This window comes from Lagenorhynchus albirostris, chromosome 1, assembly GCF_949774975.1.
Source record: "Lagenorhynchus albirostris chromosome 1, mLagAlb1.1, whole genome shotgun sequence".
In the NCBI taxonomy this organism is placed as follows: domain Eukaryota; kingdom Metazoa; phylum Chordata; class Mammalia; order Artiodactyla; family Delphinidae; genus Lagenorhynchus; species Lagenorhynchus albirostris.
The window spans coordinates 13,727,141-13,747,586 of NC_083095.1; the positions used below are offsets into that span (position 1 = coordinate 13,727,141).

The 20,446-nt window shown below is 41.2% G+C and overlaps 1 protein-coding gene across 4 annotated transcripts in view; it reads left to right on the forward strand.

The window, feature by feature from the left end:
• The first annotated feature begins 10,830 nt into the window (after window positions 1–10,830).
• NRDE2 (NRDE-2, necessary for RNA interference, domain containing) overlaps window positions 10,831–20,446 on the forward strand; it is a 45,557-nt gene continuing 35,941 nt past the window's right edge. For all 4 annotated transcript variants that reach the window (XR_009544395.1, XR_009534644.1, XM_060170756.1 and 1 more), the window contains exon 1: window positions 10,831–10,914. Coding sequence is in view for 2 of the 4 variants with exons in the window: in XM_060170756.1 (XP_060026739.1) it covers window positions 10,851–10,914 (64 nt within the window). In the remaining 2 variants the exon portion in view is untranslated. The remainder of the gene's footprint in view (window positions 10,915–20,446) is intronic.

Here is a 20,446-nt window from a genome sequence, read left to right on the forward strand (position 1 = left end):
GTGATTTTCCTAAGACACAAATATGTGATGTCCCTTTACTTAAAATCCTTCAAAATCAGGTCCAAATTTCTTCCCAGGATGCAACCTTGTAGTGCGATTCCTATGCAGATCACCTGAAGTTTGCAGACTTACAGGTTGAGGGCACTGTCCCTGATAAGACTGCTCTCCTTCAGATTCCAGTCACAAGTTCAGGGGCCCCCAGCCTACCTGCACTTCTGACCAACTGGCTACAAATTCAGGGGTGCCCTCAACCACCTAGAGCAACTCATAAAACTCTCAAGAAAGTACTATACTCACAACTACAGTTTTATTATAAAGGATGCAAATCAGGACCAGCCAGATGTAGAGCTTCTGTGCACTTTCCTAGTAGACTCAGGATGCACCCTCCTCCTTGCACATTTGATGTATTTGTCGACCAGGAAGCTCACTGGAGTCTTGGGGTCTCGAGTTTTATTGGGATTTCATTACATAATATGATTGATTGAATTATCAGCCAGGTGATTGAACTCAGCCTCCAGCCTCCTTCCACTCCCTAGAGGTTGGCTGGCTCAAAGCCCCAACCCTCTAATCACATGGTTGATCTTTCCAGCATGACTGGTCTAAGTCATGACAGTCATGCTGGAAAGTCATCGCGTTAGCATAAACACAGGTGTGGTCAGGGGCCACCATGAACAGCAAAGGATCACTCAGTAAATGCCAAGGATTTAGTGTTTACCACTGAGAGACACAAGGACCAGACAAATTCTTTACTGTTCAACACAGGGCATCAGGGTTCTTCAGGACGTGACCCCAGCCTCTCTCACTTCACTGCAGCTACATAGCCCTGGTTGAGAGTCCTTGACCACACCTTGCTGTTTTAGAAACTGGACTTCTGCACATGCTATTTCCTCTGTCTACCTGTGTTTTCTCCTTTGTCTAGCCAGGGAACTCCTTCTTATTTGTCAAGACGTAGGTGAGCAGTTCCACCTCTGTGGAGCCCTCCCAGGCAGAGTTAATCCCCACCTCCCCAGCTGCTGGTACTCCTTGTTTGTTTATAGATTATCTTTGCACTTTGTTTGTTGAGATGTCTGTATGTCCTGTTGGCACGTAATGTAGTGACTGCCGAGTGAATGTTTCATGGAGTTTTGCCTACATTATTTGAAGTTATATTTGTCTTTTTAGAAAGTGTCCTCTTGCCCTTTTTTGCTGCCATGTTCGCCACGTCACCCTTCATGCTCCAGCACTGTGGCAGTTCCTCATTGCAAACATCCTTTCTTGGCTACTGGTGGATGAGCTACCACTTAAGATCTTGTTGCTGACCATCCTGCCCGGCCATTCATGTTTTGGAAAACTCACGTGTAACACTGATGAGATGACACAAGAAGTAAGGTTTGCGAAATATCTAGAAGTAGAAAGTGGTTAAGTAGAATATTTCATTGGATGAAATATTATGCATCTAATGCATATTTATGAGGTTTGTAGTAAAACCGAGAAATGCTTATATAGAATATTAGGAGGAAAAGTAATCACAGTTATGATGAAAAAATATACCCATAAACTAAGACCCCAAAAAGACATAAAAGAAAGAAAGAAAAGGCCTCTGTAGAAATACTCCAAAATAGTATTTGTCTTTGGGTAATGAAAATATGGGCAATTATTCCCCATCTGCTTTATACTTTCCAGTGTTTAAACCTTTTTTTTTTTTGTATCAAGCATGTATTGCATGCTTAAAATGGTAGGGGGGGATAATTCCTCTCTGTACTCCTAAATAGGTGGGCACAAGGTGAAACCAATTTAATTTAGATACTTTAATTTGCAACTGGAAATTTACAGGTGAAAAAAAAATGCACATTTTTGTTCTTTTTGGCAATGAGAGGAGGCAGTGAAAAGAGAGGCAAAGATGGGAATAAGAAGGGGAGGAGATAAACCGGCCACGCTTGCCCCATACTTAAAAGACATGCTGCCACAAGCCAGGAGAATCACCAGGGAGAGAAAAGTCAATAGGAAAAAGGAGTTTTTGAATGGAAACTGGGACCAACCAGTTCTTAAAAATGTCACTTTCCTAGTCAAAGAAAGGCAGCCTGACTAGTGGGGATTTAACTATTTGCTTGTTAAAAATTACTTAAAAAAATAAAAGGCTTATGTTTTTTCACTGATCCCTTTCATTATCAGTATAACTTATAAAACATATCACTTTCTGGAAGAGTCTAATCATAACAGAGACTGAAAGTTCAGGGCATTTTGGGAAGAAAGGCTAGTTTAAGAGTAAGCTACACAAGAAAATTCATTTAACCTTTTAAAACTCTGGTTCTAATCCCTTTTATCCAAAGCTCTTAGGCAACGCCCTCAGCCTGACCACATAACCTTCCTTATAGAAGAGTAAACCTGAGTTTCCTCCTAGAGACTCTTCTAAATGCTAACATCATTACTAAGCGTTGTTGCTGACACTCTTCCGTAATTTCTGCACCACTTCTCAAAACTTTACATATTTCAGACAGATTCTTGAGTATGTGAACTGCGATTAGGCATAAATAGGCCACTTTAGCCATGACTGAAGAACAATTGCTCGGGATTGTGTCCACGTATTAAGGCATTCCAACCTAAGACATGCCATCCTTCTTCCTCTTAAAAAAAAAAAAAAGGGAAAGCAGATCACAGCAATGAAATGGCTCAGGCTCTTTTATTTCCTTGTTGATATCTCTGGTTTCCAAAGGCACATTTTCTTTCTTTTACTTCATAGGGACCAGCAGAAAATTCCTTAAGATTGAATGAGTTGATAGACCGGTTTCTCCAGTTTGCCTGAGTTACTGGGTGAAGATTCCTTTCTTCTTAAGATGAAAAGAGTTTGCTTTTACATGTTCTTCATAGGCCAATGTTGACCATAAAAATAAAAGTCAGTTATTCAACCAGCAAATATGTTTATTCCGGGATAGCGGAGGAATTACAATTCGGGACAAACAAGCTATAGCAAAAACCATAGGCAAGTCCAATAAACAAAGAAGAACATTATTTTATAGGGAAAAAGCAGGGCACTGGGAGGTTTTTTTTAAAAAAATAAATTTATTTATTCATTTATTTAATTTTTGGCTGCACTGGGTCTTTGCTGCTGCACGCAGGTTTTCTCTAGTTGCTGAGAGCGGGGGCTACTCGTTGTTGCGGTGCACCGGCTTCTCATTGTGGTGGCTTCTCTTGTTGCGGAGCACGGGCTCCAGGCGCGCCGGCTTCAGTAGTTGTGGCTCCCGGGCTCTAGAGCGCAGGCTCAGTAGTTGTGGCGCACGGGCCCAGCTGCTCCACAGCACGTGGGATCTTCCCCGACCAGGGGTCGAACCCGTGTCCCCTGCATTAGCAGGACTCCTAACCACTGCGCCACCAGAGAAGCCCAGGGGCGTTGTTTTGAATGAAAGTCCATTAGAGAAAGTGAGAGTTTGGGGTAATGATGGTTTCTCATTGGCTGAATTGCTGAGGTATTAGATTTCATGTAGGAGATGCAATGTACATCTTTTTCTGTTGGGGCCTGTAATTAATGGTTCCTTCTTGTTGGTGATTCTTTTGTTGGGGTCTGTAATTGACAGTTTTTCCTGTAATTGAGACTGAGTGGTATGTGCATGAGAGCTCTCCTGCTTCTAGCCTCCCAAATCCATTTTAGTGAGGTTTCCCTTTATTAATATTTATACCAGTTTAAAAATCTCATCATCATTGAAACTAATTGGAGCACCTCTAGGCTCTGGGATTATGACCTTGAGTGTAGAGATGATGTCATTTATTCATTCATTCACTCATTCATTCTGTATCATATAGGACTTTTGGTTGTGAGTGACAGAAAGTCAACTGGAATCTGTTTAACTGAAATGAGGGATACATGAAAGGGATGTTGGGCTGTTTTCCAGAATCCAAGCATAGACCCGAGGCTCCAGGGACGATTAGAATTAGAGTTCCGTACCTCTCTTCTCCAACTCACATCTGCTTTCATCCTTCTCTCTCTACAAGCAGGTTTCCTCTACTTGCCCACCAGCTCCTGGGCTATTATATCTTGCAGTCCAGACACACAAAGAGGGACAAGCTTCTCTTTCTCAGTTCTAGCTCCAAAATTCCTGGAAAAGAACTTTGCTTGGCCTGGATTGGGTCAGAGCTGTGTTGAACACTGACCAACTATAGACGTGGCCAAGTTGGGTCACATCCTTACCCTGACCAATCAGATGGGGCCAGGACAGTAAGGCCACATTGTACTAACACGACCACCCTGTGGATTCAGAAAAGAGGGTGCTAGTTAAGCAAAACAAAAGATGTCCACTACCTATTCTTTTTTCTATAATATCCTTCTCCAAAAGTAAATGGGAATTATGTAGGTGCTATTTTGGCAACAAACAAGTACTGAGTACCTACACCTACGTACTTGGTATCTAACTGCCTCCTGGCAATCCTTTTGTTCATGTTGTGTCTTCTATGACATCGTTTAAAGGCTGTTTTCTATGGTTTTCAGCCCCTACGTCATGCCCGCGTCTTTTTCATTCTTCATGGCCAGTCTGACTGCCCACTTTACTGAGATCAAGATTGCATAACCTCTCTCATCCAACTCTTCTGCAACTAAAATACAGCCCCTTTTCATATATCTCTCCTGCACAACCCCCCCTGCCCTACATCTTTTCCTCCCAGCTTTGGAGAAAAGATTCACCCTTGTTGGTGTCCAAGGGTGATCAAGGTCTGTGAGACAGGCTAAATGAGTGTACATTAGAAAGTGTGACAGATGCTAGAACAGCAACTTATGAATTTAGAGTGAGTAATCTCTACTACAAAGAATAGCAACATTTACAAGTAGCTGAGCAGTGCATTCTTTTCCTTTAGTCAAGCTCCACGCAAAACCAAATCATAATTTGAAAACGTTGGTTTATTCCAAGAAATACCCTGCCAAATGCACTGGAAATACCCAGATAATAATACTAATAGTTAAGTGAGTTCGTTTCATGCTCTCTGGGGTGGTTTTTCCTGTGCAGAAAAGACTATTCAAAAGTTTACTTTTATTTTTGTCTAATGGTAAAAAGTTTGTAAGGGTCCAGTGAACTATGGCCGTGGGTCAAATCGGCCCATGCTGATTTGCATGGCCCACGAGTTGAGAATGGTTTTTACATTTATAAATGTTGGAAAAAATAGAAAGGGGAATAATATTTTGTGACGTGAAAATTTTTGAAATTCAGATTTCAGTGTAGTTGCCACAGAGACCGTATGTCCTGCTATGTCTAAAATATTTACTATGTGACCCTTTTCAGAAAGTTTGCTGATCCTGGTTTAAAAGATTAGCATTCAGTTTATTGAAACGACAAATTCGAAACCTTAGTGTGTTCCTAAGCTTTTTAAAAAAACAGATGGTTCACATCTATGAAACCACCACCACCACAATCAAGATACAGAGCATTTTCATCACTCCCAAGAGATTCTCCTTGCACCACACAGAATATCCCTCCTTCTACTCCCAGAGCCAGGAAGCCACTGATCCACTTTCTGTCACTATATATTAATTTGCATTTTCTAGAATTTTATATCAACAGAGTCATACAGTAAATACTCTTCTGTGTCTGGCTTTTCTTACCCAGCATAGATTTTGAGATTCATTCATGTCGCTATGTATATCAGTAGTTTGTTCCTTTTCACTGCTATGTTTTTAAAAAAATAAGCTTTTAAATTTCCAGTTTAGAAATTTTGTATTATGAAACATTTCAATATACATAACAAAAAAGGCCCAAATAATGTATGAACCCCCATGTTCACATTACCCAACTTTAATAATTATAAACTCAGGGCCAATGTTGTTTCAACCATACCTTCACCAATTAATTCCCTCCCATATTTGAAGCAAACCCTAGGCATATACCATTTTACTTGTCAATAGTTCAGCATGTATTTCTAAAAGATATGGACTCTTTAAAAAAATATATAACCATAACACATTTATCATGTCTATAAAGTTTGAACAATAATTCCTTAATTTTATCAAATATCCAGCTAGTGTTCACATTTTCAGCTGTTTTGTAAATGTCATCATTTTACGTATACAGTATGTTTGAATCAGAATCCAAATAAGATCTGTGCATTACTATTGGTCAATATGCCTCTCAAGTCTCTCTTTTTTTTTTTTTTTTAACTCAAGTCTCTTTTAATACATGTCTCCATTTGGGTACTTGCTTTATTTTTTTCCCTTGCACCTTATTTGTTAAAGAAAGCAGGGGGCTTCCCTGGTGGCGCAGTGGTTAAGAATCCACCTGCTAGGGCTTCCCTGGTGGCGCAGTGGTTGAGAGTCCGCCTGCCGATGCAGGGCACACGGGTTCGTGCCCCAGTCCGGGAAGATCCCACATGCCACGGAGCGGCTGGGCCCGTGAGACATGGCCGCTGAGCCTGCGCGTCCGGATCCTGTGCTCCGCAACGGGAGAGGCCACAACAGTGAGAGGCCCGCGTACCGCAAAAAAACAAAAAACAACAACAACAAAAAATCCACCTGCCAACGCAGGGGACACGAGTTCGAGCCCTGGTCTGGGAAGATCCCACATGCTGCAGAGCAACTAAGCCCCTGCGCCTCAACTATTGAGCCTGCGCTCTAGAGCCCACGAGCCACAACTACTGAAGCCCGTGCGCCTAGAGCCCGTGCTCAGCAACAAGAGAAGCCACCGCAATGAGAAACCTGTGCATTGCAACACAGAATATTCCCCTCTCACGGCAAATAGAGAAAGCCCGCTTACAGCAATGAAGACCCAACACAGCCAAGAGAGAAACAGAGAGAAAGAAAGCAAGCAGGTAGTTTGTTCCACACGTTTTCCCAAAATCAGGATTTTGCTGATTGTATCCCCTGGTGGTGTTTATGACGTTCCTTTGTCCTTTCATTTCCTGAAAACTGGTTGTTGGATATAAAGGAATAAATGATTTAATTGAAGAATAATGTTCTTAAATGTTCAAGTTCAGATTACATATTTCATTTGTTATTTTAGCAATAATTTTTAGGGATTTTGAATAATGTTTGCTTCAGTTTATAAAGGTAGCTAATGAAACACTTCCCAATGTAATACAGGCCTCTTTGGGATTGGCAAATGATGGCCTGTGGGCTCACCACTTGTTTTTGTAAATAAAGTTTTATTAGAACATAGCCATGTCCATTCATTTAACATTTATTATCTCTGGCTGCTTTCCCAATACAGTGGCAAAATTGAGTAGCTGTGGCACAGACCCTCTGGCCCACAAAACCTAAAATATTTACTATCTGGCCCTTTAAGAAAAAGTTTGCTGACCTTGGCTTAGCATTTATGCATCTTATATAAATTTATAAACGTAATACATTTTATTTCCTCTTTGGGTATTTCAGTTACCTGACAATACATCAATCTTCTTCAAGTATTAATTTTTACAAAGGTAATCAATTATACCTAAAAGTATGGTAAACTTTAAATTATTTGATGGTCTGAAACTTTGCCTAAACTTCATAAGATTTCGACTTAAAATCAGGAATCTAAAGCAGGTACTCAGTTACACACTTTTAAATTTTGCTTATAAGGCGTCTCTTAAGCCAAATTCTCTTCCCCATCTGTAGTACAGAAAATATCTAATATGCCCAGATTCCTTCTTGGACAAAAACGTTACTATTATGGCCATGATTCTCCTAACCCTTCCACATTAGTTGCTCTTCTGGAATGGAAGGATACGAAGCGGTGGGGAACGCAGCAGCCAGGGGAGTCTGCTAAGGGAGATGTCTGCTAATGGAGGCGGAAGCTGTCCCGATTAACTGAGGGACCTTAGAGCCAGAGATTTTGGTAGAACCTGAAAGTTGCAGACTTTTGCTGCTCGTATCGTCATACTAAGTCTCTTTTTGTAAGCAATGTGTAGAGGCCTTCAAAGCTTGAAGGGTGGGCTTCCCTGGTGGCACAGTGGTTGAGAGTCTGCCTGCCCATGCAGGGGACACGGGTTCGTGCCCCGGTCTGGGAAGATGCCACATCCCGCGGGGCGGCTAGGCCCGTGAGCCATGGCTGCTGAGCCTGTGCGTCCGGAGCCTGTGCTCCGCAACGGGAGAGGCCACAACAGTGAGAGGCCCGCGTACCGCAAAAGAACCCAAAAAAAACAAACAAAAAAAACTTGAAGGGTGCTCATTTTGGACGCACACAACCTAATTCTCACACAGGTCTGCAGCTTTCGCAAGAGTCCATCCATCCTTTGACTTGATTTGCATCTCCCACTCTTAATCTATTTCCTAACTAAAGATCTTTGAACTCCCTGGGACTCCACCACCCCCCAAATATATTTTCATTTATTTATTTTCACCTGCAAATACTTCACTATATATCTCTGATATATAAGAATTTTAAAAAAGTAACCTCAGTGCCATTAGTACATTAGTACATCTAACAGAATTAATAAGAATTACCTGATGTCATCTAATATTCTGTCGACTTCTAATTTCTCCATCTGTCTCAAAACAAGAATTTTTACAATTCTTCCAACCAGAATCATAATGAGGCCGTATATTGCATTTGGTTGATATATCTCTAAAATCTTTTAATCTATTTCAATCTCCCACCCCCTTAAAGATGTTGATTCGTTGAAGAAACTGGGTTGTTTTCTATAATTTCCTACACTCCGAATTTGGCTGATTGCTTCTAGGTGGTATGAGCTCTTTAAATTGTTCCTTTACTCATATATTTCTGGTAGCAGTCTTCATTAGATTCAGATTCAATTTTTTTAAAGTCAAGAATACTTCATAAGTGGGTAAATATATTTTCTAACCAGCAAAGACCTTTGAACTTGAGAAGACCTTGAATTCTTTTGTATTTCTAAAATATTTAAAATGATAAATTGATTGAAGTTTGGATATCTCACAAGGCTTTGAGTCAGACTTGCAGTCACAACTCACATAAAAGCTAACTTGTATTAAGTGCTTTCCACGAGCCAGGCACAAGCCTAAGCACTTTACCTCTATGCTAATTTAACCTTCAAAACATTTTGCAGAAGAAACTGTCCACACAAAAAACTTAATCAATTGTCAATCTAAGAAAGAAATGGAAAGTTTTGTTTGCGCCAAACTGAGGATTATAATACAGGAGACAATCTCCCAGACAGCTCTGAGAACTGTTCTGAAGAGATACAGTATGAGGCCAGAATGTATGTGATTTTGGTGAAGGGTTACATGCAAACTCTCATCTTGATAGAAGGTTACTGCCATTTGGGAGGAAAAGATATCTTAGTTAATGGTTTTAGTGCTTTTCTAATTATTGGAAGGTGCAAGAAACTGGGTTCATAAAATTTTCACCTGAAAATATCTAACTATCTGAGGGCCAGTTCTATCAGTTCTCCCAGAGCACAAAAGTGCCTCATCCTGATGCTTGCCCTGAATTCCTTTCAGGGATTCCTTTCAGTGACTGCAGTGGCTAGTGACTTGATTCTTGTAGAACTGGATGGTGGGTGACATTCTTTATTTTACAATCCCCTCCCTTTTGGTCTTAATTTTGACCAAGGTTTGGGAGGCATTTCGTGACCACTTTGTCCCAAGGTGCTGGAAATGCTCATTCCCAGGTCAAGCAAAGATGTCATTGATAGGCCCCTCAAGGTACTGTTACTGGAGTAGGCCCCTTTAACAGTAACCAAAAGCCTCTGGACTGCCTGTCTTACTAGTCTTCTATGGTCCAGGAAATGGTTCCCTCTTGTTGCTTTTTCCCGTATCTAGAGTTACACTATTACAATCATTGATCTTATAGAACTATGTATTTGATCAATCACTTCAAGGCATCTATTCATCATTAATTTTATCTGAGACTCAGTCACACATTTGGTAATGCAGGAAACAATAATCTTATAGAATAGACAGAAAACAAGTAATATAGCTGGTAACATTAAGTTCATAAATATGTATTTAAGCCAAGAACTTCCATAAGGTGTGGCCCAGTACTCTCCGCAGGTCGTCTGACCAGTCTGTTCTGCACCAATCACTATCTTTAAGGGAAATGACATATTGGTATTGTACATAAAGTTCACCAAAGATGCCTACACATACAGGGTGAGTGGTGGGTCATAGATGACCCCTTACAGGATTGAGAAAGGAATGTTATCTTCTGAGGAATTACCCAGCTGGCACCAGAAAAAGAAAAATTGATCTTTACGGCTGAGCAGGTATTTCTGCCATTGCGGAGGTCTGGTTAATGCATAATGCAGATGCAGGATGCACACTAGATGGGAGGGAGGAGGTACAAATGGGCAGAGAAAAATTTTGTTTAAATTTTTATCTTGCCTTAAAATACAAATTTTTATTTCATCAAAACTGAAGCTTGGGGCTTCCCTGGTGGCGCAGTGGTTGCGAGTCCGCCTGCCGATGCAGGGGACACGGGTTCGTGCGCCGGTGCGGGAAGATCCCACATGCCGCGGAGCGGCTGGGCCCATGAGCCTTGGCCGCTGAGCCTGCGCGTCCGGAGCTTGTGCTCCGCAACGGGAGAGGCCACAACAGTGAGAAGCCCGCGCAAAAAAAAAACCCCAAAACCCAAAAAAACCCCTGAAGCTTAGGGAATTTGATTTGACTCAGGAAGCCATGGTGTGAACTCTGGGGTGTAATCAGAATCCCAACTTCCTTGAACTTTGTGCTCAGAACAGTTGCACCTCCAGTCTCAGCATTTTCTGGTTCTCACAGAAGCCTGACGGTACTAATTACTGGGAAGTGGTCCCTTCCTCCCCTCCCCCATCACGCCCCTTCCCCTTTCATTCCGCCCCGCCCCCGCGGCTTGGGTACAAGCCAAAGGACCGACGGGAAAACTACACTTCCCAGAGTGCACACCGACCGCAAGGGCCTTACTACCGGCCTCGGCTTCCCGCCGCCATTTTTGTGGAGTGAAAAGGCGGTGTGGCCTGTGAACATGGCGCTGTTCCCCGCCTTTGCGGGTGTTAGTGAGGAGCCCGAAAGCGGGAGCCCCAGGAAAGGTAAGCACACAAAAGGGATGAAGAAGGTACTTGGTGGGCTTAGGGCGGAGTTTCTCGGGCCCAGGTCTCGCCCTTGCCTTGGATTTGTTTATTCATTTGTATCCCAGAGTTCTCCGCGGTGTTGCAAAGCCTTGTGGGAGGAGCAGCGGCGCTCGTCCGGGTTTCTGGGCTAGAGTTGTAGAGTCCAAAAGGAGAAAGACAGACCGGGAGAGGCTTCGGAGCTGGGACTTACATGTAATCATATTGTTGAGCCCCGTTTTCTCCCCCCAGCCTCAGTTACTTCACCTGTAAGATGGAAACAATGGTACTCCACATCTCGGGGAGACTCCTGATGCAAATGCTGGGTGTTCTTATTACAGCTTTTTTTCCTTCTCTGTTCTCCTTATTTCTGAATTGTTTATTGGACTCATATCTTTTGGCAGACCAAGAGCTAGAGAATTAGGATCCAAAGGCTAATCAAACACAGTTTCTCTCCAGATGGGCACAGCTGCTGGGAATAAGAACTAACATTTATTTATTGAGGGTCGACTGTAGGTCAGGTAATGGCATTACATATTTTATTTAGGCCTTAAGCGTTCCCAGATCTGCATTGTTAAAAGCTGTGGCACATAGTGAATTGTAATTTAAAGTGATTAATCCTAAATCATGCCCTTCTGTGGCAGAGTCCAGCTGTGTCTGACACCTTTATCGTATCCAGTCGTAATTCCTACATTTCTTTTTTTGGTATGCTTCTCATAATTGTGAGTAATTTCTTATATAACTAGTGTAATTTTGGTCATCCTTTACTAGACCGTAACATCCACGTAGTCAGAAACAGTGTTTGTCTATTCATTGCAGCATCGTTAACCCCTAGCACAGGCCCAAAGTGTAGTAGGTGTTCGATAAATATTAGCTGAATGTACAGACCAATAGTAAGTACTTAACAAAAAAGTAACAGTACTTACAAGGTGGGATGTTATAGATGACACAGGTGAACCAGCGGAATAATGACTTCTGTGGGGAAGTTCAAAGAAAGCATTATATAGGAGCTAACTTTGGAGATGGGTCTTCAAGAGGGTAGATTTGGACAAAGAGATAGTGGAAGGGCATTCCAGGGCCTTCAAAGGCACGCACGAAGGAAAACATGAGACCTCTGCAAAAAACTGCAGGTAGTTCAGTTGTCTGGAAATGTAGAGGTGTAAGGAGGCACCTTGGGAAATATGGTTGGAACTGGTGATGAGGGATGGTACTGACTTGAATAACAGGCCAAGGATTAATCCTTTTATTTTGGGAGGGTGAAGTGGCAGGTTTACAGGGGAGTGTTGCTCTTGTCATTTATCTTAACCAGTGTTTATTGGACATGTTCTGGGTACCCGCATCGGGGTAATGATTGCAAAAGAGCTTTTTATTCTTTTAAAATTTATTTATTTTCGTTTTTTTTTAATTTTTATTTTATATTGCAGTGTAGTTGATTTAAAATGTGTTAATTCCAGGTGTACAACAAGATGATTAGTTATACATATATCTATTCTTTTTCAGATTCTTTTCCCGTATAGGTTATGACACAGTATTGAGTAGAGTTCCCTGTGCTATACAGTAGGTCCTTGTTGATTATCCATTTTATATATAGTAATGTATATATGTTAATCCCAACCTCCTAATTTATTCCTCACCCCCCACCTTTCTGCTTTGGTAACCATAAGTTTGTTTTCTAAGTCTGTGAGTCTGTTTCTGGTTTGTAAATAAGTTCATCTGTATCATTTTTTAGATTCCACATATAAGTGATAGCATATGGTGTTTGTCTTTCTCTGACTTCACTTACTACGATAATCTCTAGGTCCATCCATGTTGTTGCAAATGGCATTATTTCACTCTTTTTTATGGCTGAGTAATATTCCATTGTATATATGCACCACATCTTCTTTATCCATTCATCTGTTGATGGACACTTAGGTTGCTTCCATGTCTTGGTTATTGTAAATAGTGCTGCAGTGAACACTGGGGTGCATGTATCTTTTCGAAATATGGTTTTCTCAGGGTATATGCCCAGTAGTGGAATTGCTGGGTCATATGGTAGTTCTATTTTTAGTTTTTTAAGGAACCTCCATACTGTTCTCCATAGTGGCTGTATCAATTTACATTCCCACCAGCAGTGTAGGAGGGTTCCCTTTTCTCCACACCCTCTCCAGCACTTATTGTTTATAGACTTTTTTTTTTTTGCGGTACGCGGGCCTCTCACTGTTGTGGCCTCTCCCGTTGCGGAGCACAGGCTCCGGACGCGCAGGCTCAGTGGCCATGGCTCATGGGCCTAGCCGCTCCGCGGCATGTGGGATCTTTCCGGACCGGGCACGAACCCGTGTCCCCTGCATCGACAGGCGGACTCTCAACCACTGCGCCACCAGGGAAGCCCTGTTTATAGACTTTTTGATGATGACCATTCTGACTGGTGTGAGTTGATACCTCACTGTAGTTTTGATTTGCAATTCTCTAATAATTAGCGATGCTGAGCATCTTTTCATGTGCTTTTTGATCATCTGTATGTCTTCTTCGGAGAAATGTCTATTTAGATTTTGTGCCCATTTTTTCTTTTTTTTTGATTGGGTTGTTTACTTTTTTGATATTGAGCTGTATCAATATGAGCTATATGTATGAGCTGTTTGTATATTTTGGAGATGAATCCCTTGTCGGTCACATTGTTTGCAAATGTTTTCTCCTATTCTGTGGGTTGTCTTTTCGTTTTGTTTATGGTTCCCTTTGCTGTGCAAAAGCTTTTAAGTTTAATGAGGTCCCATTTGTTTATTTTTGTTTTTATTTTCATTACTCTAAGAGGTGGATCCAAAAAGATATTGCTGCAGTGTATATCAGAGAGTGTTCTGCCTGTGTTTTCCTCTAAGAGTTTTACAGCATCCGGTCTTACGTTTTAGGTCTTTAATCCACTTTGGGTTTATTTTTGTGTATGGTGTTAGAGAATGTTAAGAGCTTTTTATAAAGTACTGTATTTTAAAAAATTTAAACACAACATTATTAGCCATAATGAAAGTAACTATAATTCTTTAATATCATCTAATTGTCAGTTAATGTTCAAATTTCCAGAGTTGTTTCAAAAATGGCCTTTTACAGTTGGTTTCTTCGAATCAGTATCCAAAGAAATCCAACACTGCATTTTGGATATGTCTCTTAGGTCTTTTTAAAAAATATAAAACAATTTCTCCCTCCCTTCTATTTTCCCTTGTGATTTGTTGAGGAAACTGCATCATTTGTCCTATAGACATTTCCCACCAAATCCTTGTGGTGTCATTTAACATGCTTCTCTACCCTAGCATTTCCTGTAAACTGGTAGTTAGATGTAGAGAGTTAATTAGATTCAGGTACAATTTTTTTAGTTGAAACTACCTCATTGGGTGTGCTCTACACTTGCTGTTGAGCCAAATCAGGAAGATGAGCTGTCCAGTTTTCTCCCTTTTAGTGGTAAGATTGATCAGTGGATTCCTGGATGGCCTGATTCATCCATTATGAAGCTGCCCATCAGTCTTTCACCTAATGATTTTTGCAGCCATTTATGATTATTGCTTAGATCCACCATTTCATTGGGGTTACAAAATGGGTATTTTCCGTTTTTAGCATTCCTCCTATATTTATTAGTATCAGTTATCCTACAAAGAACTTTTTCTCAAAACTGTTGGGATACCCCGAAATACAGTTCAGGCAGGAAGGACAGGATGAATACTTGGTTTGTTCCTTTTGTTAGTTTACAGAATAACAAGTTTGGGTCTTGGCAACTTTTAGAGGTGACAAGTGAGGTGTTTCTCCCCCCACCCCCTTTAATTATGAACTCATGAATTTTTAACATACTTATATTTCAGTCCATTGCGAATACTATTTTCTAATGCTCAAATTGTCCCATTTTTGGCTGATGGGGCCTTGATCAAGTTGGGCCTGTGTCTTTTTAGCATAAACCCGTTGTCTTTAATCACTTCCTTGTTTTCTGCCCTAAAAGCTGCTCAGAGCTCATCGCTTACATGTTTTATTATGGCCTGGAATTGACCATTTCTCAAAGGAACCCTGGTTTCTTTTAGTGGAAAATGGTATGGGTATGTTAAAACCACAAATTGGATATTGGGAGTACTCATGGCACTGGGTTGTCATTACTTCTAAACATTTTCAATGGCCAGAACCAGAAAGAGAAAAATACATCATGACTTCATACTGATATTTCTAATCCAAGTTTAAGATTATGAGATTTTTAATTGATTTCTTTGATTTACTATTTATATTCATTTCCTCTTATGCTGAAAATATTAGTTCTTAGTGTCATTAATCCAATTATATATAGGTCCAAAATAACAATAGTAGTATGACTAATACTAAATAGTTCACTATTTCTTTATGGTTCTATTTGTCCTTACGCTGTATCCCACAACCCATGTGCTGTCAAATTACTGTGTTTTAAATTCATTTGAAATAATTCTCTGTGTGATTTCATTACCAGTTTGATATACAATTAGGTATATTTGTTTTTAACTTTGGGGGATTGTGTTTTTCTTCTTTTTGATTTGGTCCCATTTTGTAATGTTGTGAAACATTTACATGGTTCTAAAGTTGAAAATACGTGTAACCCAGTTATTTTCGGAGAATAAACCTCCATCTCAATTCTCCAACTTTCCCCTACAGTTTAGAATTTTTAGTAATCAATGATATCCTTCCATTTCTTTCCTCCTTAACATGAGCAACTACATTTCCGTTCTGTTTCTTTTTTTAAATATTTTTTTTTATTAAAGTATAGTTAATTTACAGTGTTTCAGATATGCAGCAAATTGATTCAGTTATACATACATATATATATATATATACTTTTTCCGATTCTTTTCCATTATAGGTTATTACATGATATTGGATATAGTGCCCTGTGCTATACAATAGGTCCTCATCGTTTCTCTATTTTATATATAGTAATGTATATCTGTTAATTCCAAGTCCCAAATTTATCTCTCCTCCCCCCTCCACTTCGGTTTCTTTTTTTTTTCTTTTTTTTGCGGTACGCGGGCCTCTCACTGTTGTGGCCTCTCCCGTTGCGGAGCACAGGCTCCGGACGCACAGGCTCAGTGGCCATGGCTCACGGGCCCAGCCGCTCCGCGGCATGTGGGATCCTCCCAGACAGGGGCACGAACCCATGTCCCCTGCATCGGCAGGCGGACTCTCAACCACTGCGCCACCAGGGAAGCCCACACTTCTGTTTCTTAAATGCATATTATTCTGCATTTTACCTAAAATCCCAGACATCACTCTACAGTGGAGTATAGAAGTCTTCCTCACTTCTTTTGACTGGTCCACAGAGCTCCATAGTGTGGATGTCACATACTTTATTCTGTCAGTCCCTATTAAGGACATTTTGACTGTTTCTGGTCTTTTGCTGTTAAAAATAGAAGCACTGTACTTTTGGCCTTACACTATAAAATGTGATAAAAATGTAAGATGGTGTTAGTACTGGTGTGTGCAGAGTTTCAATTAAAAACAAAAACAAAAACAGAAACAAAAAACTCCTGGACAGGAAAGATGAGCAATACCAAAGCAAGTGAGAGAGGCTCTGTTCGCCGCTCTCTCGGTACTGTTAAGAGTTAGGCCAGGATTTAAGCAGGCATCACGCTCAGTAAGTGTTTTGGGGAGGCTAAATTCAGTAACATTCATTCTGTCAACAAACAGGTATCCAGCGCCTCCCTTGTGTTAGGAGCAGCAGAAAGACCTCAGTGTGTGATCCCTCCAATTCTCGAGCTTTTCTTTCTACACCATCAGATTTATTAGGCTTGTCTACTCTAAAACATTGTTGCTTGGGGGTTGAATATTCAGACAGAGTTGGGCTGGAAGATATGAGGCATATGAAGCAGGTTATTATTTATATTGGGGGAAGAAACTGCACACATTGTCTTTTTACCTGAAACCTGCTCTTCTTCCTGTGTCCACGTCAGAAAATGGCACCGCCATTCTCCCAGGCCAAAACTTAGACACATACCTCAACTTCCTGTTCCCCCCATTCAGTTCTTCATCCAGTCCTTCCAAATAACTCTTAAATTCGTTAGTTTCCCTCTATTCTCACTGCCACTGCATAATTTTCACCACAGTCATCCCCTGGATTATTACAACGGCCTTCTAAATAGTCACTCCCTGAACCACTCTCCACACCACAGCCAGAATTTTAAAACTACTTATTTAAAAACACTGTGTGTCTCTGAGATAAATCGTACCAGTGTTTTCTTAGGTCAGTCTCCCAAGACAATAGAAATAAAAACAAAACTAAACAAACGGGACCTAATCAAACTTACAAGCTTTTGAACAGCAAAGGAAACCATAAACAAAATGAAAAGACAACCCACAGAATGGGAGAAAATATTTGCAAATGATGCGACCAACAAGGGCTTAATTTCCAAAATACACCAACAGCTCATACAACTCAACAGCAAAAAACCAAACAACCCAATTGAAAACTGGACAGAAGACCTAAATAAGACATTTCTCCAAAGAAGACATACAGATGGCTGATAGACACATGGAAAGATGCTCAACATTGCTAATCATTAGAGAAATGCAAATCAGAGCTACAATGAGGTACCACCTCACACTGGTCAGAATGGCCATCATTAAAAACTGTACAAATAACAAATGCTGGAGAGGGTGTGGAGAAAAGGGAACCCTCTTATACTGTTGGTGGGAATGTAAGTTGGTGAGAAGGTAAGTTGGTGTAGCCACTGTGGAAAACAGTATGGAGGTTCCTCAGAAAACTAAAAATAGAACTATCATATGACCCAGCAATGTCACTCCTGGGCATATATCTGGACAAAACTATAATTCAAAAAGATACATGCAACCCTGTGTTCATCGCAGCACTATTCACAGTAGCCAAGACATGGAAACAACCTAAATGTCCATCAACAGATGAATGGATAAAGAAGATGTGGCACATATATACAATGGAATATTACTCAGCCATAAAAAAAGAATGAAATAATACCATTTGCAACAACATGGATGTACCTAGAGATCATTGTACTAAATGAAGTAAGTCAGAAAAAGGAAGAGAAATACCATATGCTATCACTTATATGTAGAATCTAAAATATGGCACAGATGAACCGACCTACAAAACAGAAAGACAGTCATAGAGAACAGACTTGTGGTTGCCAGGGGAGGGGGGGGTGGGGGAGGGACTGGGAGTTTGGGGTTAGTAGATACAAACTATTGTATATAAAATGGATAAACAACAAGGTCCTACTGTATAGCCCAGGGAACTATATTCAATATCCTGGGAAAAACCATAATGGAAAAGAATATTAAAAAGAATGTATGTGTATAACTGAGTCACTTTGCTGTACAGCAGAGATGGGCACAACATTGTAAATCAACTATACTTCAATAAAAAATAAATTAAAAAAGACCACTATGTGCCATTCACTGGTCTAAATGCTTTACAAATACATATTAAGTCACTGAATCCTCATAACAACCCTGTGAAGTCGGTATTATTGTCAGCATTTTTAGGGAGGAGGAAACAGGCACAGAAGCAGGATTTGAGCTCAAGCAATCTAGCTTCAAAACGTGTATGCTCTTTGCTGCTGATCTTTTGAACCCTAGGCCTGATTTTGTCACCCTTGCCACAAACTCAAGCATTTCCCCATTGCTCCTAGGGTAAATACAAACTCTGATAGGGTTTCTTAGGCCCCTGAACCTCTCTGGCTTCATTTTGCTCCCCCCGCCCCACCCCCTCACTCCCAGTGGTCCAGCCATAGCAGCTCCCTCCTGTTGCCCAGAGAGTCATGCTTTCTCACTCTCAGACCTTTGTATAAGCCATTTCCCCTGCCTAGATGCTTCCTAGGAGCATATTTGCCTACTTTTTTTCTCATCCTTTAGGTCTTATTGAGCTGTTCTCCCAGGCAGCTTTCTCTGATCCATACCTAGTATGGACTATGGAACCCAGCTGTGTGCTCTCATTATACCCTGTAACTTTTCTTTATCTTGGCCTTGTCTAATTGCATGTAAATGACTGCCAGTGTGTCCGCTCCCTGAGGGCTGTCCTGGGTTTGTCCATGCCTGGCTGTCAGGGAAAAGGTGCTGGATGAAAGGAGAAAACTTGGAGAGATTAGGCTTTTTGTTCCGAGTTGCACAACTAATGAACTTTAAAGCCAGTGTTTGAACGCAGGTCCTTCTGACACCGGAAATTGTATTATAAACCACACTGTGATATTGTACTTTGGGGTTTGGTTGTTTAAACATTACACTTGGGATCCCTGGGTCTCTTCAAATTGTAGCTTAACTCTGTGGAAAGGCTGACTTTGCTTAGATTCTCTGTACTCACTGTCTTAAATGCAGTTTAGTCATGTTTGCCAGTGCTGTTTGTACAAATGCTTGTGCTCTCAGATTCTGTCAGGAATCAAGTGTTTCCATCAAAACAAAGAGCTTGGCTCATTCTTTCTAAAGGAATAACCCCCTTCCCTAATATGTATGCTGTAGAGCCCTAGAAATGTCTTTTGAATTATCACTGAAGGGATGGTGCTTGCCTCTGAGTTTACGTAAACTCATAATCAGTGCTATTTCGTTATACAGGTTTCCCCCACTATCTGAAGGTAGAGCAGCGTTCTGATGAAACCTGTCCTAAGCTGAAATGATGTACAGTGAAGAAACAGTTACTTCAGGACACATCTTGCTAACGGATGCACAGAGTAAATCAGGATAAAGCACAGATACTCACAGACATAGTTCAAAGCTATGGCGGCTTGATGCTGAGCTCCCTCCTGGGGAGGGAGCTTCGTGAGGCCACTGTTGCTGCTTGGGGTGCTCACTGCCTCTCTGAAGGCTCGCTGCAACACAAACACTGAAGGCTACTTTTGCTTTTCGCCTTTTTTTTTTGGTAAAAGCGAAAATCCTCTTCGGATTTTGGCTAGTGAAAATAGGTACTAGTTGAAGGTCTTTCATAAGAGGAAAGTGCCATACAGTGAACTTTGGAAAAGCAGGGGAAAGCCTAATACAATGGGGAATGGGTGTAGAACAAGGGTATTTTATCCACCTGTGGTTCAAAATTTGTTTTTATTTTTTTAACTTTTTAATTTTTAAAAAAAATTATTTATTTTTGGCTGTGTTGGGTCTTCGTTGCTGTGCGCGGGCTTTCTCTAGTTGTGGTGAGTGGGGGCTACTCTTCGTTGCGGTGCACGGGCTTCTCATTGCAGTGGCTTCTCTTGTTGCGGAGCATGAGCTCTAGGTGCACAGGCTTCAGTAGTTGTGGCACGCGGGCTCAGTAGTTGTGGCTCATGAGCTCTAGAGTGCAGGTTCAGCAGCTGTGGCGCAGACTTTGTTGCTCCGCGGCATGTGGGATCTTCCTGGACCAGGGATCAAACCCGTGTTCCCTGCATTGGCAGGTGGATTCTTAACCACTCTGCCACCAGGGAAGTCCCCAAAATTTGTTTGTTTTTTTTTTTTTTTTGCGGTACGCGGGCCTCTCACTGCTGTGGCCTCTCCCGTTGCAGAGCACAGGCTCCGGACGTGCAGGCTCAGCGGCCATGTCTCACGG